Source organism: Symphalangus syndactylus, chromosome 3, assembly GCF_028878055.3.
Source record: "Symphalangus syndactylus isolate Jambi chromosome 3, NHGRI_mSymSyn1-v2.1_pri, whole genome shotgun sequence".
Classification (NCBI taxonomy): domain Eukaryota; kingdom Metazoa; phylum Chordata; class Mammalia; order Primates; family Hylobatidae; genus Symphalangus; species Symphalangus syndactylus.
In genome coordinates, this window is record NC_072425.2 from 20,380,964 (window position 1) to 20,406,610 (window position 25,647).

At 59.4% G+C, this 25,647-nt stretch overlaps 1 protein-coding gene across 1 annotated transcript; it reads right to left on the bottom strand.

The window, feature by feature from the left end:
* Window positions 1-3,996: 3,996 nt before the first annotated feature.
* ADGRD2 (adhesion G protein-coupled receptor D2) lies at window positions 3,997-24,540 on the bottom strand. The gene is given in 20 exon segments (XM_055271116.1): window positions 3,997-4,098; window positions 5,459-5,527; window positions 5,612-5,653; window positions 9,787-9,907; window positions 10,824-10,939; window positions 11,016-11,149; window positions 11,699-11,852; window positions 12,183-12,285; window positions 12,550-12,653; window positions 13,849-14,004; window positions 16,950-17,055; window positions 17,430-17,553; window positions 18,933-19,044; window positions 20,553-20,837; window positions 21,108-21,193; window positions 21,580-21,682; window positions 22,014-22,651; window positions 22,962-23,174; window positions 23,526-23,593; window positions 24,485-24,540. Coding segments are annotated over 20 exon segments (2,892 nt in total).
* Between the last annotated feature and the right edge of the window lie 1,107 nt (window positions 24,541-25,647).

Here is a 25,647-nt window from a genome sequence, read left to right on the forward strand (position 1 = left end):
TAGGTAGGTGGCGGGGCCGGGTGGGGGGACACCAGGCACTGTTGGGGTTTGGGCCCTACCTCATCCCTGGGACCCTGAGGCACTGGGAGGCCCGGGGGATGCTGTGACCTCTCTGCCTGTTGTACCCTGGCCATGCCAGCTCAGCCCCCATCTTGGGGCAGAAGGAGCAGCCATTTAAGGGGCACCTACTGTGTGCCACCGTCATCTCACTGTCCCCGCAGCAGCCCTGTGCGGCAGGGGTTATACTCTAGGAGGGGAAGGCACTTGCCAAGGGCTTATGAGCCACAGACCTGGGAGACCAGACCCCTCAGAGCCCTGCCCTTTCCTGTCTGCCCCACCATGTCCCTCACAGATTCCTCCCTGGCCCCACGTGGTGGCGGCAGTGAGCACCGCCACCATCTGAGGCTTCCTCCACTCCAAGCCCCCTGCCTAGTGCTTCCCCCCTCATCTGGTCACACTGACTGCTCTTTGAAGCTACTTCCGTAGGTTACAGACCAGGAAACTGAGGCACAGAGGGCCCAAGCAGTTTGCCCAAGGTCGCACAGCTAAAAGCGGCACAGCCAAGATACAAAGCTCCATCGTCCTGATCCACTTTGACCAACTTGACTAATTCATCTCCAGGGTCACCCCAGGCCTCCCAGTGCTTCATGCAAATTAGAAAAATGTGTCCCCTCTAGGGTGATGTAGCCCTAGGCACACAGCTTGGCAGTGGCTTTTATGCAAAGAAAAAGGTGTCCCCCTTCCTGGCACCTGCAGATGCCCTAGTTCCTGCCCTGGGCAATGTCCAGTCTTGTAGGCGGAGACTATCTTAAACCAGACTGTAGTCTGATGTGATACTTCATATGACTGAGACAGACAAGATGAGGAAGTGATTGACCCTGCTCCTGGGAGAGATGGGGGGTCTGGGGAACAGGAAGACTTTGTAGCAGAGGTGTCATCCCAATTGGGTTTTGAAGGATGCCCAGGAGTTCACCAGCTAGATAGGAGCTGGGGACAGTTCAGGCAGAGGGAACAGTGTGAGCAGAAGGATGGAGGGGTATCAGCGGCTGTGTTTGGGGACCCAGGAGAAGTTACTCTGGCTGGAGAGTAAAGAGAGGGTGTGTATAGGGGACAAGAGGGATATGGAATGGAGGGATGTGGGGGATGAGAAAGGACTCCTTGGTCCCACCTTTGTCCCCTCCCCCACAGCCCATATGATGGGTTTTTGAGGAGACAGGAGCCCGTTGAAGGTGAGGATGCTGAGATGTAGGTGGTCGGGGGGCCACCAAGTGCCCTGCCTGCCTCCTTACTGCCCCTTCAGGGTTCCACCCCTCCTGTCCCTGCAGGATAGAGTGCCGCACTTGGCCCAGCGTTCCCAGCACGGGGCAGGGGCTCTGCTGGCTCCACGGAGCCGTGCTGTCTTCTCTCTGGACTGCCTCCCCAGCCTGGCGCCTTCAAGGCCTTGAACCTCCTCTGGGCCACAGGCTCTGGCCCCCACGGCCCCGAACATCTGTCTCAGGCCACAGCTGACACTTTCTGAGTGCTTGCTGAGGGCTGCGCCAGGAACCAAGTGCAGGACTGCGCGGACCCCTCGCACGATCCACTGGGTGAGTATGATGTCCCCCATTCGACAGAAGACGGATGGGGCATCGAGAGGCTACACAGCCATCCTCGGCAAGAAGCACCTGGGCCCTGTACCTGTGTGGGTGGGGCCAACACCCTGAACAGATTTTGTCCCAGACTCAACCCAGGCAGGGTCCAGTGTGGAAGCTGGAGGCCCCTGGGAGCTGTGCGTGCCTCACTGGGTCTTGGCTGCTTCTCACCCAGCCCTGCCCCACCTCTTGGGAGCTGCTTGGAGGTCCTGGCTATGCCGTGTCACCTGTCACCTGGCCCCAGCAGGATGTGAGCCAGGCTGGCATCCGCAGGACAGTGTTGGCTGCCTGGGTGCCCCCACTCCCAGCGCCTGGGCCCTCATTTCCCTGCCGCCAGCCTTGGGGTCCACCCTGGCACCAGGCCTCGTGCAGAGCCCTCACATCCTTGCTCTCCTCCCTGCCCCGAAACCCATTCTACCGAGAAGAAACCAAGATTTAGAATGACCTTGCCCACAGCCACACAACTGTGTGGTCCTGGTCCCATGGTGTGACTTGGAGGTGTCCAGACTCACAACTTACCTGTGAGCTGTCTGCCTGGGTGGCCCCCACTCACACAAACTGTCACCCCTGCCCCCTGTGCTACAGGGCCTGGGAGACCCCAGGCCTGAGTGGTATGAGCCTGTGTCCTCCTCTGCACAGCAGGAGTGATGGCGGCTCAGGAATGCGGTGAGGACCCACGACTCTAAGGTGGTAAAGGGCTCAGCACCGTCCAGGGATTCCGCAAGCGCTCATAAATGCTGGCTGCGTCTACCCTGATGACGGCTGAGGCCCTGGAGTCCCAAAGCCAAGTGGCAGCTTCTCTGGCTTCCTCCCTCCTCCCAGAGGGCCTGGCGTCCCCTCCCTCTGCCCAGGCCAGGACGACTCCCAGAGGACAGGAGAGCCCAACAGTCCTATTTATTACCAGACACCGCAGAGCCCGTTGGAACTTCGGAGCATGGGGGAAGGAGCAGATCACAGATAGGCAAAGATTGGGGGAAAGAGCCTGGGACTCGGTGGGCTAGGGGAACAGGGGGCTGAGGCCCACACTCCTTTAGGGAAAGCCAGAGGCTGAGGCCACGGGAGCTGGGGCCGCTGTTGGCGCTCAGGGACTCCCGCTGCGCCGTTCTGGGGTCTGGGGTCCCAGCAGAGCTGAGCTGGGCAGGGTTTGGCGATGAGTTTCCCAGCCACTCTCTAGAAACCTGGTGGGAAAGTGCGCCCTTGGGGCTGGGCTGGCAGAGGATCCTGGTGGAGAACCCGGGGATGGATGGGCTCTGGGAACTGAGGCTTAGGGAGACCCTGGCCAGTCCTCGCTGTGGGTCTCAGTTTCTCCATCCTCGGAACATCCGCATGCCCCGAGGGTTCCGCGGCCTTTCAGGAGGGGCGGTGGCGGCCCCGCGAAGGACACAGCCCGGCAGCCCCCGCTGCCCCGCGATTCCAGCTCCGGCCGCTGAGTGGCCCACGGGGTGGGGTCGGGGCTGGAAGCGGGGGCGTCCGGAGAGCCGGGCCGGGTGGGGGGTCCGGAGGGTGGGGCCCAGGTGGAAGCTGCTCTGTTGCTACGAGCGGCCCTAGCAACGCACCCATTCAGCGGAGACAAAGGCGCCGTCACTTGAGCGCAGAGGCGCCGCGGCTCTCTTGTTCCTGCAGCCGCGGCGCCCGCGGGTGGGGGCGGGGCAGGTGGGGGAGGGGCGCTGGCCCCGGGGGGCGCCTGTGCGGGCCTGTGGGGGGCGCTTCCACCCCATTCTGCAGAAAGGGAAGCTGAGACTCCCCGGGACCGAGATACCAGCCGGAGACGGGGGCTGGTCGGGGCCTGGGATCCCGCGACCCGGGTTCACGTGGCCCTACGTTTACACCCGCGTGGCTACTGCTGTGCCGGGAGTCCCCTATCCGCGCCAGTGGGGGCCTGGCTCTGGCTCTGTGCGGGCTCTGGCTAGCGGCTGCGCCTTTCTGTGCCTCAACTTCCTCATCTGCGCAATGGGTGGAGAAAGGCACCTCCACCTCCTCCTCTCTGAATCAGAATCAGTGGGTGCCTGGGCTGAGCACTGAGCCTGTCCCTGGGAGGGGCCTGGTGAGCAGGGCTCTTGCCTTCGCTGGAAACAGTCACCTGGCAGAGGCTGGGGCGTGTGGGTTTCAGATGGAAGGAGTGCCCCCTCAGGGAGGCGGCCAGCGGGCAGGGTCCCCATGGGTCCCCTGGGCCCGGCTGAGCTCCGCAGGCTTCAGTCCTCTCCCTGAGCTGGGCCTGGGGTGTCCTCACGAGCCTCCCACAGTACCGCCCCTGCCACTGCTCAGCCCCCGTCGTGTCCCCATCAGCTGTCCGGCTGGTGACCCGCAGCCTTGGAGGAAAGCACTTCTCCCTCAGTGGGTTTGGAAGGCTCTGGATCCTAGGGCATCAGGCCGGGGCCTTCAGAGGGTGAGGGGGGGTGCTGGGCTTAGGGGGCAGAAAGAGGGGGAGGACAGAGGAAGGCAGGCTGTGCTCCTTGGCAGCGCCCCCCTGGGCAGAGAGAGGGGGGGACAGAGGAAGGCAGGCTGTGCTCCTTGGCAGCGCCCACTCAGAATAGGGTTCCACGACCTACTCTCTAACGAAACCCTCCCAAGGGGTACTGCCTGGTCCCCGCCAGGCCCCCAGTGCTCCCAGGGGACCTGTGGAGTGAGGGGAGGGCCTCTGCAATTGCGGGAGGTTGGGTGTATTAATTTCAAATCACTTCCTTCCTGGTACAGGGGGGCTTAGCGGGTGTCCAGGCCCAAAAAGGAAAAAGGGGACCCCATGAGGTGGGGACTGTACCTGAAGCTTTGAACGCTGTCAGTTCCACAGCCTGAGGACAGAGGGGCTGTCACGGGGGTGGCCCCCACTCCTTCTGCTGCCCCTTGCCCTGGAGGCCCTTGGCTATAGGGGCCTCTGCCAGCTTTTGGCCAGCAGCTCCCCCTCCCTGGGCCCTTCAGCCCAGGAACAGAGAAACAGATCCCCGGGAAGCCCCCACCCCAGCCCTGCCCAGGCCCTGTGGCTTCCCGACCTTGCCTGCTGGCTTTGCCAGTCCCCTGGCAGAGCCCTGTGCGGCCCACCCTGTCCCAGCCTCACCTGTCTCTCTGGGTTTGCAATGGAGGAGAAGGCTGAGGGGGTTCTAGGGCCATAGGTCCCTAGTGAGGAAAATGCAAATTTTTGAGAGAGGAAGGCAGGACGCCCTCTCTCTGCTCCCCCATCCTGGGAGTGGGGCCCTCAGGATCAAATACGCTGAGAATCCGCTCCAAGGTTTACCTCACAGATTAGTAATGAAGCCCAGAGAGGGAAGGGAACTTGCCCAAGGGCACACAGGAGGTGGCTGGGAGCTAGGATTGGAACCCCTGGCGTGGCCTCGAAGTCATTCAACCCACGCCCTGCCTCAGAGCCCCAACCCCATTTACTCACCATCTCCGGGAGTCCCCCCAAACCCTTCTGCATGGAGCCCCAGAGAAGGTCACCCTGGACAAGCCCCATGCGTGGGCCAGGCCCCAGGAGCCCGGGTTTCCTGGCAGTGGGGAATGAGTGACAGGACATTGCTCAAGCCGCAGGGCTGCAGTTTCCTGGGCCCTGGTTTCCTTTTTTCAGATGGGCTAAAAGGACCTGCTCTTGTCCTCCCGGCTCTGCCTGAGTGCTGGGGAAACTGAGGCAGTGGACGGCACTCCCACCTGGGTGTTGTGAGTACCTCTGAGAGCCACGTGTCTCCGGGGTGGAGCCAAGGCTATGGGGCTCCCTCGGGCTGCCTCCCAGGGACCTGGGGGCCTCAGGCTGGTCCCCCAGCTGGCAGGGCTGGCACGGGACTGAAAGGAGAGGATGTGGGGGCTGGGACCTGGCTCTGGGGGCCTCCCGCCCCCACCCACACTCCCAGTGCCCTGAGCACCTCGGCCACCTTCTTCTCAGCCATCCTCTGCAGGGCGCTCCACACCTGGGGGAATGCTTGGAGGTCAGGCCAGGGACCCTCCCTACCCCCTTGGGCCCCCCTCCCTGCAGCCGGCACCCCCAGACTCACCTCCTCATTGCAGGCAGCATAAACCAGGAAGATGTACAGCCCCTGAGGACAGACCGAGCGAGTGCCTCAGCCCAGAGCCCCCTACCCCATCCCCCACAGCCTGGCCTTGCCTGGGGTCCCGGCGCCCCCCAGTGGCAGAGACACTCGCAGAGATACCCAGAGACAGGCTGATGGGCACGAAGTCGGCCCTGCCCTCGTGCCCGCCTGCGGAGGGGTAGCTGTGGCATTTAGCAGGCCAGAGGACCAGAAGGGGCTTTGCCCAATGCAACCCCAGCCTTCAGCCTCTGCTCACCAGGCAGCCTCTCTGACTCCAGTCCTCTGTGATGATACCACCACCCCCATTCTCCAAGACAGACACCAAAGCCTCCCAGGTCCCCAGGCCCAGCCTGATCTTTCTCTGTAGCCTCTGAACTGCTGTCTCCATCCCATTTCCTTCTACCCACTCCTCACCACCCAAAGGCATCTTTCCAAATGCCAACCCAAGAACACCAGCACCTGCCTGACGCCCTGCATGGCTCCCAACTACCCCGGGACAAAATCTGAGCTCTTTTTTTTCTTTTTCTTTTTTCTTTTGAGACAGGGTTTTCACTCTTCTTGCCCAGGCTGGAGTGCAATGGCACAATTTCGGCTCACTGCAACCTCCACCTCCTGGGTTCAAGCGATTCTCCTGCCTCAGCCTCCCAAGTAGCTGGGACTACAGGCATGTGCCACCACACCCAGTTAATTTTTTGTATTTAGTAGAGACGGGGTTTCACCATGTTGGTCAGGCTGGTCTCGAACTCCTGACCTCAGGTAATCCACCCGCCTCAACCTCCCAAAATGCTGGGATTACAGGTGTGAGCCACCGCACCCAGCCAAGTCTGAGCTCCTTACAACAGCTTTGAGGATCCCGCTCTGTCTGCCCCCGACACTCCCTCCTGCCCCATTTCTCGCCAGCCTTACCCCTCATATCTCCCCACCATTTGACCCCACCATGCCCTCCTCCCCCGGCTTAAAACATTCTTTTCCCCCTCTCCATACAGCCATCAGGTCTTGGCCGAGAGTGACCCTCTCCAGGTGGCCCATTCTGCCTCCGATGAGTTGTTCCTCTGTCCCCACACTGCCTTGACCAAGGTCCCTTGTCTCTCGGCCTCAGTCATGACACACTGTGGTTGTGTGACTTTGATGTCTGTCTCTCCCTCAGGCTGAGAATGTCACAGAATTCTTTGGCCCCGGGCATCTCCATGCCCCCTAGCGTGCAGGCCAGCCCTGGCACGGGGAGGTGCTAGGGGAGTGCGTGTTGAACAACTGAACAAAACAAATGAGCTCACACTCGTGGGGCTCCTAGCACGTGCCAGGGATTGTGCGTAGCTTTGGCAAATGTTACGTCAGTCGAACTCCACGATGTTCCCATGAGGAGGGTGGGAATCTGATCCCCTTCAGTTAGATGTAGAAACAGAGGCCTGGTGCCACTCCTCCAGGCCTCACAACAAGGCTCTGTCTGCCAGGGCAAGTGGGAGCGACGGCTGGTTATAGAAGGGAGGCTTTGCTCTCCCTCGACACAACCCGGCACAGGGGCCAGAAGGACACACCTTAGTCCCAGAGAGTGAATGAGGTTGGGCAGAGTCTCATCCCTGAGTCCCAGGCCTCCTCCCTGTTCACTTGGTCACCCTCCTAAGAGTGGGATGTACCTAGCTTATGCCCAAGACTGATGGAGAGTGAGAGAGGGACAGGGATGGAGGTGGAGTGTGAGGGGAAGACACGGAGAGACCTTGGTGGACACAGAGAGACAGGGAGAGACCAAAGGAGCGGTGAAGGGAAAGGCCGGGCCTGGGGAGAGGGAGTGACTGGGAGAACAGGGCTCTGAGCCTAAGAGGGTCATGTGACTGTCAGCGGTGGGGCCCAGATCCCAATCCTGCCTTTTGAGCTCCTGCCTAAGGCAGCCTCTCCTTGCCTTCACCGGGTGACCGTCCCAAGGGTAACCTGAGGCTGCCTTAGGCAGAGACAAGAGAGCGTCATGCACAGGGAGATGGAGAGGCAGAGATAAAAAGACTGGTGTCAGAGGGCTGGGCGCGGTGGCTCATGCCTGTAATCCCAGCACTTTGGGAGGCCGAGGCGGGAGGATCACTTGAGGTTAGGAGTTCAAGACCAGCCTGGGCAACATGGTGAGACCCCCGTCTCCACTAAAAATACGAAAATCATCCGGGCGTGGTGGTGGGTGCCTGTAATCCCAGCTACTCAGGAGGTTGAGGCAGGAGAATCGCTTGGACTCGGGAGTCAGAGGTTGCAGTGAGCCGAGATCGTGCCGCTGCACTCCAGCCTGGGCGACGGAACGAGACTTCATCTCCAAAAAAAAAAAAAAAAAACCAAAACAAACAAACAAATCGGTGTCGGAGAGACTGAGGAGAGAAGTGGAGAAACATGAAGACAGGCCCAGGAAGAGCCAGGTGGGGTCAGTGCCAGAAAAAACATCCACGGCCAGAGGGTGAGAGGGTGAGAAGGGCACAGAGAAAGGGGGACAGTGACAGAGGGGGAGCCTGAGAGACAGAACCAGAGAAGATTCAGAGACCAAGATTGGGACAGAGAGAGAGGAAAGAATGAGAACTGAAGGGAGGGATCTGAGACGGTGCGATGGTGGCATTGCCCCATGGCTGACGGTGGCATTGCCCCATGGCTGTGTCTCTGCCCACCTGAGGGGCACGGGTGAGGATGCAGAGCATCAGGGATCCAACCCCCCATGATGTGGATAGGGGCACCTGGCAAAGAGATGGAGGAATCGCCATGGCAACAAGATGCCACTGCCTGCCCCACCGTGTGACAGGTGGAGAAGCCTCACCAGGGGCCCAGCCAGACTGAACCCAGCCATGAAGCCCTGGGGGGCGTGGGGCTTGGAAGAGGGCTCCCTGCCTCGTCCCCTCAATGAACACTTCATTTCTTCATCGTGGCCATGGTCTGCCTGCTCTCCAAGACCAGCTCCACAAATACAGGGGCCTTTTGCTGCCTCGTTTGCTGCTGCGGCCCGGCACCTAGCACAGTGCCTGGCACACACTGGGCGAGCCGTGAAAATCACATGGATGAATGAGTAACTGGGTCCAAGCATGCTCCTAGGGACCAGCCAGGGCTCATCTGCGGTCATAGCTGGATGCCCTGTGGTTGAGAACGCAGACTCTGGAGTGGTGCCTCCGCTGCTGCTGCCTCCTGGGGGGCCTTGGGCAAGTGACCTGATGAGGTCTCAGTTTCCCCACTGACAAGGCTTGTTGGCAGATAAAAATAGGAGCCTGGCCTGGGGCGCAGAGGGAGCACCCAGGCACTGTGAGTGGCTGTTACCACTTTGGCTCTCCTTCTTTAAGGAAAAGATGGAGGGTCCCCAGCCTGGAGGGCTCATGGACCCTGGGTGGGGTTTGCACCTGACTTCCTGAGCCTGGCGCAGTCCAGCCTGGGCCCTCGCTCACCCACGTTTTGGCCCTGAGAGGGACCCGGGCTGGGCAGGCAGGGAGCAGGAGGTGCAGGTGACAGGGAGATGTGCCTGGGGGGATGGTCCAGGGAGGTTGAGGGAAAGGGAGGGGCCAGGAAGGGCCTCGGTGGGCCTCCCTGACTCCCAGCACCCAGTCCCCTGGCTGTCTCTTCTGTTAATGTTCTGGTCCCCCACAGACCTGCCAATCCCCTGAGAGGGACCTAGTTGGCCTCCTCCCTGTGGTTCCAGGACACAGGCCCCGAGAGACCCGGGAAGCCCGGGCCCTTTCCTGTGGCCTCATGAACTGGCCTCCTCACCAAACCCTCCTCTAAACTGCTATCCCAGCAGGCCGCAGACCCCAAGCGGGAGGTGACTGATGCCCTGCGTTCCCTCCCCAGCTTCCTGGCAAGAACTAAGTGGCTCTGGCACCAGCCAAGGGGCTGGAATTTCTGCCGGACCCTGAGTGTCCAAGCACGGTGAGCCTTAACACCCTCTTTCTGGGCCTCAGCCTCCCCAGCTGGCAGAGGGGCCCCATGAGCCTCCTGCACGAACCGCTGGTTGATTGGAGGTTGCCTGTTCCCACTCCCACCCTCAAAACCCTTTCTTAGATAGGATGTCCCAGTTGCTGTTGAATGTCTCCCATGACGGAGAGCTCAACCCCCAGGCCCTGACACCCCAGTCGTCCCCTGTGAGCTTTCATGCACGTCAGGGCCTAGTCCCAGAAGGTTGGGGCTGGAGGTACCTGGAAGGAGTTGAGGCCCACGGCAGCGTAGGCCCAGGCGGGGCGCAGGTGCACCAGGATGCCCACCAGCCAGGTCAGGCCCAGGACGGGCAGCAGGACCAGCACGGGCTTCACCGTGGCCCTGTAGGAGGGCAGGCAGGGCTGACGGGGGTTGGGAGGCCTGGGGAGCTCCCCGCTGGGTTCCAGGGAGAGCAGCACCTGTAAGTGCCTGGAGCGGGGTGGGAGCTGAGGGCCAGGACCACGGCTCAGCAGGACTTAGAGGGAGCCAGAACCTTTGACTGGACTTTGTTGCCCCCCACCCTCAGAGACAGAGGTGGCATGAACCAGGGTAGGGGCACTTGGGAGATGGGGTCCCGACCCCCAGCCTGGCTGGAAGGAAGGGGGTGGTAGCTGTCCAGAGCGGGAGCTGAGGCCTGAGCAGTGGGACCAGCAGGGATGGGGTCAAAAGGACTCCCTTCTCCCTCTCCAAGGGCCCTGGGGTTCCCTGGCTTTTCAGGGACCCCCCCGAGCTTGGGCTGCCCCGTGCTTGGTGGAGGATGGGTGGGGAAGGGGAAAGCCAGCAAGGAGGCAGGGCTGGGAAGGAAGGCCGGCAGGGTCCCCCTCTCTCGCAGAGTGTGACCCCAGAGGGTGATGGGGGTCTTTAGCAGGAACAGGGGCCCCGGTCCTTACCCTGAACCTGAACTTCTGGGGCTAACCCTGATTTGAGGGTCTCCCCTACTTTGTCTCCTGCAGGCTATCAGTACCTTCCGCAGACAGTGCACCCCTCGAACAGTGGCCGGTGTCCACAGCTCCCTCACACAGATCAGTGACCATCCCCACATGTGACACGCATGGGTGCATGTTGACATGCCCGAGCATGTGTGACACAGATGCAGGGGCACGTGTGTACCCACATACTCAATAGAGACTTGGGCACGGCCACACGGCCACGCTCTGGACACAGACTCGCACGTGCTCTCGCCCAGTGAGCCTCACGCCTGGCGCCGCCTGACTCTGCACTCCCTGCTTCCTCCTGGCCCCCCGCTCTGGGGCCTCACCATATCTGGGTCCAGATCTGCTGCTGCAGGCAGGGCTGTGGGCTCAACATGCGGGCACGGCGGCGGGCACTGGACACGGTGATCATCACCACACGGGCCAGAATGCAGGTGTTGGCCTGGAGACCTGGGGTCAGTGGGCGAGAGGACTTCCCCGTCCCCAACACGCCCCTCCCCCGCAGGACCCCAGCTCACAGTCAGCACGAAGAGCACAGGCCCCACGAAGGCCCAGATGGCATACGTGTGCACATTGAGCCAGCAATGTCCGGGGGCCACGTAGTCATGGGGGAGCATGGCCAGGGTGACCGCCACGATGCCCACAGGCATGCCTAGGGGAGGGAGAAGGGGGCCTCAAGGCCGGGTCACCTGCTTTTTGCTCTCCAGGACCCAGGACCCGCCCCCCAAGACGCAGCTGTCCCCTACTGGAGGTTGTACTGGGGGCACTGGAGAGGTCCAAGGAGCAGGGCTGGGGGCCCTGATACTGTTAGGGTGGCATTAGAGCCACAGTAGTTTAGGAGTGGGGAGAGCTGAGGCTGCTTTGGAGGCTACAGCTGGGTGTCCCCAGAGATGGAGGCTGGGCAACTGGCTGGCTACAGATTTGGGGAGATAGCACTGCGGATGGAGAGGGGAGGCTGTGAAGTGGAGAAGGATTATGAGCAATGGGGATGGGTAAATTGGAGGTTAACAGAACTGAGGAAATTGAGGTCATGTCAGAGATGGGGCTGGCTGGGTGGTGCTGGGTGCTCGGTGATGCTAAATGCCGGATGCTGAGTGGTGCTGGGTGCGGAGTGCTGGGCGTGGGGCCATGTTAGATGGCAGGGTCGGCCGTGCAAGGTACAGCTGAGGAGAAGAGAGTGCGGGCGCAGAGCAGGCCTCACCCCAGCCTGTGGCGTGGTAGAGCCGCATGCCTGGGCCCGGGTGCATGCTCACAGCTACCACCTTCCTCCACAGCAGCAGCCCCTCCACCAGCATTCAGGAGAACGCCACCAGAAAGAGGAAGTGCATTGCAACTGTGACAACCACACATGCCACCTGTGGGAGGGTGGGGATTCTCAACCAGGTCCGAGGTCAGACGCAGGTGTAGGCCGGCCCCGCGGCCCCATGCCCAGCCCAGCCTTGCCAACCCAAAGAAGTGTCAGTGGGTGAGGCCTCTGGGCAGCAGCCTGGGCCCTGCTCCACCATTCGGGGCCTTTCCTCCCAGGGCCCTTCTCCTCCCCGGGCCCTTCTCCTCCCCGGGCCCTGCTCCTCCCCAGGGAAGTGGGGCCACATGAAAATGGTGGAGGGCAGGGGGTCACCCTAGAAAAGCCCACAGGCACTTTCCCAGGCTTCCCCGGGCTTCCAGCGCACCCACTGGCTGCGCACCTCATTGGCCTTGGCCCACTCGCTGGTCATGAGGAAGCCCTCGGCAGAGGCCAGGGAGAAGGTGAGGTTCTTGTGGACTGTGGTTCGCTCTGACTGGGGGACCCTGGAGAGGATAGAGGAGTCAGTTAACAAGAACACCACTGCCGGTCCCCACACCCCACAGGGCTCTGGCCTGCCCGATCCCCTGTGCCTGGGCAGATGGAGGGAAAGAGAGCAGCTCCACAGGGGACCCAGCACATCCTAAGGAGAGGCTCAGACCGAGGTTCTGCTGGGACCAAGGATGGACACCCGACCGATGGGGACATGGAGGCCTGAGCGAGGTGGGGAGGGCCCAGGCCGCCAGGCTACAGTGGTGAACTCTCCTCACCCGGCCGCCAGGAAGAGCAAGAAGGTGGTGGTGAGGGCGCAGAAGGACACGCCACAACCCACAAATGAGAGAGTCCTCAGCAGCGACTCCTCCTCAGGGCCTCTCTGTGTGGAGGGAAAGAGAAACCCCCCTGGCACCACCCAGACCCGACCCAGACCAGACCTCGCCCCGCCTGGTGACTCTAAGGCCCCCCACGCCACATTCGCCTCTGCAGTGCAGCAGCAGCCAGCAGGACCCAGGCCTGCACACAGTAAGCATTTAATAAGCAGGCGTGAACATGTCCTGCTCTCCTGCTGGCTCTCCCTAGACTGACCCCAACTGGCCCAGATTCCACTGACTGGACAGCTACTAAGAGCGCTGACCAACATGCCCACAGGGAGGGATCCCGGGGACCATGGAGCATCATCAGAATGGGGCTGCGGATGGATTGTTCATGATGTGGAAAAGTGTCCACGCTCTGACTTTTTTTTTGCTTTGAGACAGTCTCACTCTGTCACCCAGGTTGGAGTGCAAGTGGCGACATCTCAGCTCACAGCTCACTGCAACCTGCGCCTCCTGGGTTCAAGTGATTCGTGTGCCTCAGCCTCCCGAGTAGCTGGAACCACAGGCACGGGCCACCATGCCTGGCTAATTTTTGTATTTTTAGTAGAGATGGGGTTTCACTATGTTGGCCAGGCTAGTCTCCAGCTCCTGACCTCAAATGATCCGCCTGCCTTGGCCTCCCAAAGTGGTTGGATTACAGGTGGGAGCCACTGTGCCTGGCCTGACTTTACAGGAAAAATGCATTTGGTAACATGTTTTTGCAGTGTGCCCCTCAACACGCCAGGTGACCCCTGGGGTCAAAACTCTTAGCGTTTTCCCCCAACAATTTTTTTCACAATTTATTATTTACTCATTTATTTTTAGACAGGGTTTTGCTCTATCACCCAGGCTGGAGTGCAGTGGTGTGATCTTGGCTCACCACAGCCTCAAGTTGCTGGGCTCAAGCAATCCTCCTGCCTCAGCCTCCTGAGTAGTTGGGACTATACGCGCGAGCCACCACACCTGGCTAATTTTTGCATTTTTTGTAGAGACGGGGTTTCGCCATGTTGCTCAGGCTGGTCTTGAACTCCTGGGCTCAAGCGATCGGCCGCCCAAAGTGATGGGACAACGGGCATGAACTACTGAGCCCAGCCCCGTCCCCAACAATCTATGAAAGCTGGCATCCCTCAGAGGCTTCTTGTTGCTACCTATTGGCTCTTCTCTTCACCTCCAGGTAAGAACCCCCCTCCTGACACCCCCCGCCCACCGTGCACTCACCTGTACTTCATAGATTTGCAGCAGGATGGCAAAGCTGGTGCTGTGGTTGCAGAAGCAGGTGGTGGAGTCCGGGTACAGGGCAGCCACGGAGCAGCCCGTGGTGGCCCAGGCACCCCCTGTATATGGGCTTGGGGGATGGGGAAGGAACAGGGGGCTCTTGAGATAAGGTGGACAAGGGGGTGAGGGGCTAGGAGCAAGCAGGGGAAAGGCTCTCCCCAAGCCTGGGGCCCGTCACTGCCCTGCCTCTAACCAGCTACGTGACCTTGGCGAGTCACCGCCCCTTCCTGGGTCTCAGTTTTTCACCTATAAAATGTGCTTGACCTTCTTAGGATGGTAGGAGGGCAGGGCTGATCCCAGTGATTGCCATTTATCAACTGAATGAATTACTGAGCCACTGGGACCAAGGTCCCCTACCTCAGCTAAAGATCCAGGGCAGGGAGCCAGGATAATCCCTGGAGCCTGCTCTGCTCCTTCAAGAGTCCAAGGGCCCTGACCTCAGATAGATCAAGTTCAACGTCCGTTTGACGGATGAGTCTCTTCCTAGGCACCTCACAGAGTGAGTGCTTCCTCCTTCACATACTCCTATGACAGGGAACTCACTACCCCCTGGGTGACACATCCTCCCCCCGTGGCTTGTCCTAGAGCTGGGAGGAGCCTGGAATCACCCCGAAAGGCAGATGGTGAACAGAGGTCAAAACCATGTGTAAATCTTGCCTCATCCCCAAGCAGAGTGGACATATTTAAAAAAAAAAAAAATCATCTTAAAGGCTGGGTTCGGTGGCTCACACCTGTAATCCTAGCACTTTGGGAGGCTGAGGTGGGTGCATCACCTGAGGTCAGGAGTTCGAGACCAGCTTGGCCATCATGGCAAAACCCTGTCTCTACTAAAAATACAAAAATTAGTTGGGCGTGATGGCGGGCGCCTGTAATCCCAGCTACTCGGGAGGCTGAGGCAGGAGAATCGCTTGAACCTGGGAGATGGAGGTTGTATTGAGCCGAGATTGCGCTACTGCACTCCAGCCTAGGCAACAGAGCAAAACTCCATCTCAAAAAAAAAACAACAAAACCTGGAAATAGAAACTCACCTGATACTGTAGTTCCAGAAAGCACAGACAGGCTCCACCAGCTTATGACGGAAGGTCTGGAGGCAGGAGACAGGGACAGGGCAGGTGCATGAGCGTGGATTGAGGGGCACGGGGCAGGTGTGAGTGTGGATGGGAAAGGAGAGAGACCAGGAGGATGGAGGGACGCCGAGGACTCTGCATTTTAGGGACCAAGGGGTTGCCCACCATGTGTCGTGGGTGAAGGGGCAGAGGGGAGGCAGAGGGAGGAGAGTGCAGGCTCTCATTCCAGCATGGTGTGGAAGGTGGAAAAACTGGGAATGAGCTAAGCCTCCATCACCAGGGAGCAGTTAAACAACTGCGCCTCTCCTCTCCTTGGGACACTGTCTCTGGTAAGATGAACACACAGGCCTCTGGCTACTGATGTGGTAAGCTCTCCGTGATACTTTGTTCAGTAAAGGAAGAATTCACAATATTGGGCATGATATAAGCCCAATTTATGTGAAAAATTAAGGTCTGCATACTTGTGAAAACACACACGCACGTACACACACATCACGTGTGGGAGCAAACACGCAGTGAACCTAACAGTGGTTAGGTCTGGGTTTGAATGTGTTATGATGAATGTGTTAGTTCTTTTGTAATTAAACAATGACAAAAATATAGATTTTATAACATGTCATTAAGCGGTGAAGACACATCAGGTGGCCAGCGGTACGAGCCCAGTCTAGGTAGGGAAGGTAGCCTGAGCATGGGACTTGGGCCATCTGTCCTGACTGGGGAGGGTGATGGTGATGACACCTCCCTTTGCGTCTTGCCAAGCACTTTCATGTCCTTTATTGTAGCTGATCTTCATAGCAACCTAAGAGACAGCTATAAATTCATGCAATTTCAGATGAGGAAACTGAGGCTCAGAGAGGAGGGTTAACCTGCTCAAGATTACGCAGCGCCATGCTTTGCATGGCTCCGCTGAAAGAGCGAGGGCTTTCATTTTGCAAAAGGAAAGAAATATATATATAGTGTTATGTGCCCAGAAAACAGCTTAAGTAAAATGCACCAACATGTTCATACCGGTTATCTCTGAGTAATACAATTTTGTCTTTATCCTTTTCTATATTTTCTGAATGTGTCACAATGAGTAACACATCACTTTTATTTATTTTTATTTTAACGTATTTTAAATTATTAATATATAAATATAATCTCAAAAATTCATCCTTTAGAATATTAAACAAGGCTGGGCGTGATGGCTCACTTTGGGAGGCTGAGGCAGGAGGATCACTTGGGCCCAGGAGTTTGAGACCAGCCTGGACAACAAAGTGAGACCAGCCTGGACAACCTCCGCCTCCTGGGTTCGAGCGGTTCTCCTGCCTCAGCCTCCCCAGTAGCTGGGACTACAGGTGTGCACCACCATGCCTGGCTAACTTTTATGTATTTTTAGTAGAGATGGGGTTTCACCATGTTGGCCAGGCTGGTTTCAAACTCCTGACCTCAAGTGATCCGCCCGCCTCGGCCTCCTAAAGTGCTAGGATTACAGGCATGAGCCACTGTGCCCAGACCTAAAAAACTTTTAAAGTAGTCCCCTACTGATGGACATCTAGGTTATTTTTATTTGTATGAAGCACATTCATATGGGAAGGCCTCTGTACACACACTGCAGTGAGTGAATGAATGAATTCACTGCACATGCTGCAGTGAATGACTCCATGGGAACTAACAGGTTTTCAAGTTATGCAGACATAGAATGAAATCCCAGCTCTGCCACTTACAAGCTGGGGCCAATCACATCAGCCCTCCCAAGCTTTGGATGAAATGCGCAGTTGGAGGATTAAATGAATGCTGCGTATCTGTGGCACCTGCCATAAGGTGGCCGTGCAGTTAATCGCTTCCCTTCCCATTCCCTTGAGGACAATGGAGGTGGCTTGCAGGTGCATTTTGTGTGCATTATTAGGCCTTGGTTGTCCAATGAATAAATACTGGGGGTTGGGAACCAGGACACGTGCACCAGGACGGCTGCTTCCCAGAAGTGCCACCCAGTACCTGGGCCTGGTGCTGCAGATGAAAGGTCACAGCCATGTTGACCTCTCCAGTGACGGCCCACACTTCAGAGGAGATGATGGCTGACCCCATGTGGGTGCTTAGGAACCTGTGGGAAGGATGGGAGCTTTCAAGGGTGGCTGTGGAGGAGGGATGGTGCCTGGCTGGGGCACGTCACCCAGGCCCCTACGGTGGAGGTGGCAGCCTCTGTGTCCAAAGAGATATCAGGAATTGTGGCACCTGGTTCAGTCTTGCCTTAGGGACTTGCTGGTAACTTGGGTAAATCCCAGCACAGAAGCCAGAACCCTGGACAGGAGTTGAGCCATGTTCACCTCCGGCAGGTGCAGAAGTGTGTGTTGGGCAGGGGTGGGAAAGGGTGGGCCCTGGGCTGCTAAGGACACGGCGCCCACCAGAAGGTGGGCTCTGGCCTTCCCTGGGGAGGGGACACAGGCCCTCACAGCCCTCCAGGTGGCGCCTACTCACCTCTGCACCCTGTTTGCCTTCTCTGAGCTGGCAGGGGCCTGGGGTTCTAGGTCCGGTCCCTCTAGGGTGTGCTGGAAGACTCTGGAGGTGAACCAGCTGTGGATCACGGTGACTCTAGAGAGGCCTGGCTGAGAGGAAGGGGCACCAAGGCACCACCCGGTGGCTGGATAAGCACCACCAGTTGGCCCCGAGGATGATGCCCTCCTCACTCTACAGATAGGGAAACTGAGGCTCAGAGAGGTTAAATGACTTCCCTAAGATCACACAGCTAAGAAGTGGAAGAGCCAAAATTCCAAGCAGCCACAGTCCATGTGCTTAACCTCACAACTCCAAGGCCCTTTGCCCCTTGCCCTAATCCCCCACCCCTGCATGGCATCAAGCGTAGGGGGTCTTCCTCCACCACTCACTCCCGAGGGAAAATGTGTGTCGTTCTGTGGTGGAGAGTAAGTGAACACCACTATGTGGTGGGTGCTTTTAACCTCATAAGCCACAAGGCAAGTAGTAATGTGCCCATTTTACAGACGAGCAAACTGAGGATCTGAAAGATGAGTAGCACAGCTAGCAATGGTTAGAGCTGAGGTTTGACCCAGAACACAACAGGGCTCTGGACACCCCCTCATCCTCACCCACCTTTCCCGAGGAGTCGCCTCACTTCACTCGCAGGAATGTGGATATGGCCGGGCCCCTCTGGACGCCCACCAGGCATTGTGAATAAGCAGCCCCTGGTGCTGGCCTCCCTCAAGCGTAAGCTCTGCACTTCCAGGCCTGGGGGTAAATGGGGCTGGGTTGCTGGACCTTGGAGTGAGGTCTTTCTGCTGAGCAGGCCCAGCTAGCAGGGTCTGGATCCCTCTCTTCCTGCCATAGGCCTAGGAGGCCACCATTCCTGCTCAGAGAGGTTCAGCAACTTGCCCAAGGCAAATCTGACTTTTCCAATTCCAGGGAAAGGGGGTCACTGAGAAGGGGGGGCGGTCACCGCGAGGCAGGACCTGAATATTGATGAGTCACCAGAAACTGGTGGGTACCCAAAGGGCACGTGTTTGTACCTGAAGCTTCACCACAGGTGCACCCCCATTCAGGCTACAAACATTCACGGAGTGTGTACTTGGGCTTGGCCGGGGGATGGAGAGACGGGCTCAGAAACAGCCTTACCACTCAAGGAGTGTCCCGTGGAGGGAGATAATTCCATTATGTAATTACCAGAAATGCAATGAAAGACATGTTCAAGTTTCTGGGCTAACAGGTGGGAGGAACTGTCTCTCAGAGGAGGAGAGCGCTAAAACAAGAAGGCTTCCTAGAAGGAGTGATGCCCACACAGGGTTCTGAAGGATGTATAGGTGTTTGCTAGGAGATTAAGGGAGAGAGGGCATTCTGGATGCAGGGCACAGCATGGGCAAATGCAGGAAACAGAATAGAGTGTCTGTGGAAGTGCAGACAGCTCCCAGTCACCAGGGCTGAGGAGGGAGGTCTGAGTCCAGCCGTGCGGGCAGGTGGGTGCAGGCTCACCAGCATGGCGGTGCTGGGTGTGCATTCGGGGCCGCTCTGAGGTCGTTGTGGTGCTCAGCAGGGGTGCCAGGCGCTGCACACTCGCCACCAGGGCCATAGGCCCACCGACCCCCTGGGAGGACGCTGCGTCTCAGCTCCCTGTCTCACTCTGCACCCCACTGCCGCCTGTCCTGAGCGCTGGGATGAGTGCTCCATGATCTGGGAGGTGGTCCTGCCCTCTCCAGACCCTCCGTGGCTCTTTAAGGACTCCAGGATCAAGTCCTGGGTCCTCAGGTTGACATTTGAAGCCCTGCCTGCCCCAGCCTCCTTCGACCTATCCAATTCTATCTCCCAAGCCACCCCATCCTCCTGTTTGCCAACCAGGGCACACTCCGAAGGCTGGGCCATGCCTACCCCTTTGCTGTGGCTCAATGCTAGACCCATAATGGGTGCCCAACACTGAGATTCCAGAAGGAAAGCCATGGGTGAGGGGTGGTGAGAGCAGGGGAGGGAGGAGAGGAACCTGCATTCACGGGGCACCTACTCTGTGCTGAGCAAGTCACACTGTTCATCCCTAACGCCTCTCCATTGCCTTAGCAAGGCTGGTGTGATCATCCCCATTCCCCAGGGAAGAAAACCGAGCTTCAGTCTGGCTTTCCCCGGTCTACCGCAGTGCCTCGGATCCCTAATCAACTATGGGCTTGCACACTTCCCAGGATGGGGAGCTCACTACCCATGGTGAATCATTCCATAGAACCAGCCTCCTGTGTTATGCCGTCTTCCCCTACCCCCATGTCCTAGTCCCAGTTCTGTCCTCTGAGGCCCACGGGGGGACCAAGTTTGCTCCTTCAACCCCAGATAATTTGCAGGCGCTGTTCATGATTCTTGCTCCCTCCCTGCTCTAGGCTCATCTCTCCCAGGCCGACAGCCACTTCCGCCAGGACAAGGTTTCCAACAGCCTCTCCATCTGGATAGCACCTCTCATGTTGTCCAGAGTGTCTGGGCTGTTTAGTCAGACAAGGTGGACTGTCCACTTTGCGTAGATCCCCCACTTAAGGTGGTCAGCAGGTTCTTGGAGATGGGAGAGGCTCTTACTGACTGGTGGCTCTTAATCACTTCATTTAACTACAGAAGCTATTGTTAAAGTGCAATTTTTTTTTTTTTTTTTTTTTTTTTTTTGAGACAGAGTCTCACTCTGTCACCCAGGCTGGAGTGCAGTGGTGTGATCTCGGCTCACTGCAACTTCCGCCCCCCAGGTTTAAGCGATTCTCCTGCCTCAGCCTCTCAAGTAGCTGGGATTACAGACACCCGCTACCAGGCCTGGCTAATTTTGTATTTTCAGTAGAGATAGGGTTTCACCATGTTGGCCAAGCTTGTCTCCAACTCCTGACTTCAAGTGATCCACCCGCCTCGATCTCCCAAAGTGCTGGGATTACAGGCGTGAGCCACCATGTCCAGCCTCAAGTGCAATTGTCTGTGGAAGTTCAACTTATCAAACAGACAAAAGAGAAGCTTCTCTGGATAGACACAGAGATGGAGCCCAGAGCTAGGTGCTGACTCCCCCACAGCTACACAACCAGCTGGTGGCTAGGCTGGAACCACAGCCCAGGCCTCTGCCCCACCCAGCCCTGCCAGCCTCACTTCATGGATGGACAGCCATGTGTCAGCCACCTGCTCCTCCAGGACCAGGCTGGCCACAGATACAACGCCTTGGCTCAGCTGCTCCCAGGGGCCTGTCAACAACAGCTCTGGGTCCCCAGCCCCGAGGGCCACCACCCTCTTCAGGAAGCGCACAACAGCCAGCAGTGCGGCCGGCCCCAGTGGAGCCATTTCCATCGCCAGGACATGCTCCAGAAGGCCCAGGAAGCTGGCAGCCTCCGCTGGGGACAGGGCTGCATGGGCTTCGGAGAGGGGGTCCGGGAGGAGCTGTGGGCAGAGGAGCCACTGACTCCGGGTCTGGTTGTTATGAGGGGATCCCCCCAAGGGCCACACTTGGGCTTTGCCAGGGTCTTCTTGGTGGGCACCCATTAAACTTGTCACAAGCCCCCAACTCTCAGGGGCTACAGAATAGGGAGCCTGAATGGCCTTAATTCCTGCAGACATACCAGGTGGGTGTCCCTTTACCCGGGAGGAAACCAAGGTGCAGTGAGGTGACCCATGGAGCCCCCAGGCTCTCCAGCCCGAGAGAGAGCTCACCACAATGTCCTTGACCAAGGCATTGACTCGGCTGATAACATCCTGGCCAGGCCATGACTGGGCATCCTGCAGCTGCCGATAGGTCTCTGCAAAGGAGTGGATGCCAGGCTGGGCCCCGGGCAATACCCCTGCCCAGAGGTACCAGCCTGTTCAGTGACCTCCACCCAGCATGTGCTGCCCAGGGAAGGAAGAGCACCTTGATGGCTGTGTGTCCAGAGTCTTACACAGAGTGTTCTAGATGGGGAAACTGAGGCACAGAATGGCAAAAGAGCTTGCCCAAGGTCACACAATTTGGATTCACCCTCAGGTCCGCGTGGACCCACTGCTCTGTGGCCTAGACTCCATGGAGACCTTGAAGCTCTGAGATTATTCTGAATTCCCAGGCTTTGCCAACAGTTCACCCCCTCTCAGTCTACTCCGGTCCACACTGGCTTTCCCTTCAGCAGAGCCCAGGGGCATAGCCAGGGCGCACCTGTCCGGTAGCAGCAGAGGAAGGGCTGCGGCTCCAGGCAGAGCTCAGAGTCCTCACTGCGAGGTCCCGGGTTCCACGTAGGGCACTCCTCTGAGGGCACTGGCAGGGGCGGGGGAGCTGTCAGGGCTCCCTAGGTGTCCTGCGCACCCTGGAGAGCCAGGACGCACGGCCCCGGGGTTAGGTGGCAATGTGAAACCTGAGAGAGGGACACTGTGGCCAGCTCGGGGTGGGGGTAAGGGAGCCGGGGGACGAGCGCAGACCAGCAGGCTGCTGGGACCAGGTTTATGCTGGAGCTTGCAGGCACTGCGGCTTGGAGAGGGCGTGGCCCAGAGCTAGGCGTGGCTTGGTTGGCAAGGGGTGGGTGGAGTTCCAGGGTCGGAAGAGAAGGATTCGGGGCCATGGGGTGGGGCCGGGGCGGGGCGGGTCGTAGCGGGGCAGAGAAGGCGCACCCACACCGTGGGCAGCAGCGAGGGTGCGACGTCCAGGGCGCCCGGGTCCCAGCGGAAGAGCAGGCCCTCTGGGGGCGGCGCGCAGGCCCGTGCCCGGTGCAGCTGAGCGGGGCTCAGCGCCCGCGCCCACAGGTGGAAGTCGGTGAGGTTGCCGCTGAAGGCGTCACGCGCCGAGAAGCCACCGCCCAGAGAGTCCTGATCCTGGCCCAGCACCAGGATGCCGCCGGACGGCACCGGGTGGCCGGCGCCCAGCCCCCGCGCCCCAGCGCGCCTCCTCCCGTCGGAGAACAGCGCCCAGCGCCCGCCCCGCTGCTCCCACGTGGCGCACACATGGTGCCAGCGGCCGTCGGCGTGGAAGGCTGCGAGGAAGGGCGCGTGGTGCCCACGCACCACCAGCGCAGCCCGCACGTCGCCCCCCGGCTCGGCAAAGGCGCGCAGCTGCAGCGCGTTGGGCAGCGCGGGCGCAGCAACGGAGAAGAGCGCTGCGGGGTCGGGCGAGGCACAGTCCCACTGCACGTGAGTACACGCGGTCAGCGCTGCCAGCTCAGGCAGAGGGCTCCGCAGCCGCGCCGCCCGGTCAGCCGTCCTCTCGCCGAACACCAGCACGGCGGTGGTGCGCGCACCTGCAGGGACACGTGGGCTACGACCTCAGTTTCCTCACCTGTGCACATGGTCCTGCCCTGCCCTTTGGCTCAGCGGCGGGGTTCTTCCAGGCTTTGGGGTGCCCCCCACCTCGGGAAGGAAGAAATGGCGGCTAGCGTTCCCCTGCCCAAGAGTCAAGCCCCGGTGTCCAGTCCAGGGCGAGGGAACCTGGAGATGCAATGGGATCTTACTCCCAGCTCATTCTGCAAACATTGTCACTGTGGGCTCCTATCTCTGAAGGTCACCAGAGCCTCTGCCCCTTGCTCCCATTTCCCAGGGGCCCACACTCACGCCTCTGCGGGGGTCTCCGCAGAGGGGCCTCTCTTTGGCCCACCCAGACCGGATCGCGCAGCCGTGAAGCAAGAATCCCACCAGGGGGCTGCAGTGCCAAGTGGCCAAACCGCTGCTCGCAGGACTCTTGGGCCTGCCACCAGCTCAGTCGCTGTCCAGAGAACTTGCACACCCCACCTGCAGTCTCCACCACCTCGCCGGGGGCCACGGGGGCTAAAAACGATAAGAGAGACGGTGGGGGGTGCATTTTGTGGGCATCTGACTCTTCCAGGGCTGGGCGGAGCTAAGGACGCTGGGCTTGGAGTCATTTGGGCTGGGTGGGGCTGAACCCGGCCATGTCTATCGCCCGCTGAGTCCTGTCCTCTTGCAGAGCCCTTTTCGTCATCTGCACAATGGCAGGAATGAGATGGAAACCAGTGAAGCGTTCCTCGCAGGGCCTGGTATGGTGGGGCTGGAACTAAATGTTACTCTTCCCCTCCTTTGCATTCTAGGCCGGTGCACCCCTTGGATCACAGACTTGCTTAGCTGGGGGACGGGGACCCTCCCTGGGGGGATCCCTCATACCAACCTGGGGCCCAAGGGTTCTTTGATTCACCTGGGGAGTTGGAGGGGGTTCCAGAGAGACTCCTGATCTGGGAGAGAAGAAGACAAGTGGGGGCTGGGGCAACCCTCCCCGCACATTTGCAGTTATTGAATGCCTACTCTGGGGGTGGGTAGGAGGGGGCATTCAGTGGAAGCTGTAGACTCTGCAGTCAGACCTGGATTCAAATCCCACCATTCAGAGTGTGATCTCGGGAGGGCCCTTCGCTGCCCTGAGCCTTTTCCCTGTGTAAGGAGTAAACAGGCTGATGAGTAAGAGGGGTCGCCCTTAGTGACTGCTTTTATTCCATCTGTGCCATGGCTTATCTTGGATAACCTTTGCTGTAATCTTATGAGGTAAGGATGGCCACTTGGAACCCTTGAAGCTGTGAGTCCCCTTGACCTCCTCCCAGCCACCGCCCTCCCAGAGGTGAAGGTACCAGGAGGCAGAGGAAACAGTAGCACCACGGTGCCATCCTGGATCCAACAGAGCAGGTGACAGACAGGAGGGGTCACAGGCAGGCCAACGTGGACTGAGGAAAAAAAAAGTCACAGGAAAGCAGCTGGGCATCCTGCCTTGCTTCCCCCTTGGACTTCTGCAGGATCCCTTTGCCCTTTGTTTGGCTCCCAGACCCCACTCAGCTGGGAACCAACCAGTGGGCTAGACACCCAGGATGTCGTAGCCCACCTACTACGGACGACATTTACTTGCACAAAAGATGGTCTCCAGGAGCCCCTTCAGGACCGAAGCAGGGAAACACTGTCGCCCTGGAGAGCTGGGAGAGGGGGAGGCAGCAGCAGTCGCTGGCCAGAGAGGGGCGAAACAGAGCTCAGGGTCCCTGCAGGGGGTCCGGGAAGCTCAGGGCCAGGTGGGCTTTGTGTTCCTTGGGATTCTCCGCCAAGGTTCTGCTTCGTCAGGCCTCTGCCGAGTTCCCTGGCCTCACCTGTCCACCGCTGCTCGGCGCAGCCACCTTTCCCCTGCTCCCCAAGGTGCGTCCATTTCTGAGTTTCCCTTCTCCAGACCTGTGACCATGCCATCCCTCCTGCCTGGACTGCCTCCCAGCCTCTCAGTAGTACCTCCTCCAGGTTCAGCTTGCGGTTCCCGCTGGTGGGTGTGCCACAGCCAGACGCTGTGCTCAGCGGGGATACCCTAACCCTGGGTGATCTGGGGTCACTCCCGTCAACCTGGGGGGCTCTGCAGGCAGGGAAGAGCCTCCTGGGTCTCTGCTCCAGCCCTGGCTTTAACAAATGTGCCTGAGAAAACACGGTGTCCTGACACCCGGCCTCCTGCCACCTGGTGACGGCATCTGAGCCATCACCAGTGATCATTCACCCCTTTTCCCTCTTCCAGACAGCACGAAAATCCAACACGCCCCCCCTCACCGGAGGACTCGGAGGCTCCCGCGTTTTGGAGTCTGAAAAGCACTCCCTCGTTCACGTCTGCCTGGATTCGCGCCCTCAAGCCCCCTGGCGCCCACTTTTCTTGCTCTCCAAACACTCGTTGAGGCCCGAGAGGGAGATGCGAAGTTTGCCCGCCACTGCGCGTCCCTCCTTCGCGAGGCGCCAATGGGCCTGAGTCAGGGGCCTCCCCTTCACCCGCTGGCCCCTCCCCTGTTCCCAGCTCCAGTTCCTCACCTGCTATGCCAGGCCTGGCGCCTGTGGCTGTTCACCGTCTGCGAGGCATCTGCGGGGACTGAAGTCGGGGAGGCAGCGGCGGGCTCTGGCACATACCAGGAGACCCCGCCCCTTGGTCACGCCCCTTTCCGCTCCCCACCCCGCCCTCTTGGGCCCCCCACCCTGTCCAGCCAGACAGATACCTGCCTCCAGGTGGGTGGGAGGAGACCTTCAGTCCCTCGCCCCGGGCCTGTTGTCACTACCTCCCCCAAACACACTGGTTAAAGTCACCCGATTAGAGGGGGCCACCTGTGAGACTTGGATCCAAAGCAAACTAGTGGAAGCTGAAGGGTCTTTGGGCTTCCCAGGCCCCTCGGAGGCCGGGATGGTCGGGGAGGAGGAAGCGCTCAGTGCCTGGCCTACTGCCTGCCCTGCGCCGGCTCCTTAGAGGACGCTTCTCCCGTACCTTCCACCTGCTGCGAGGAAGGGCTGG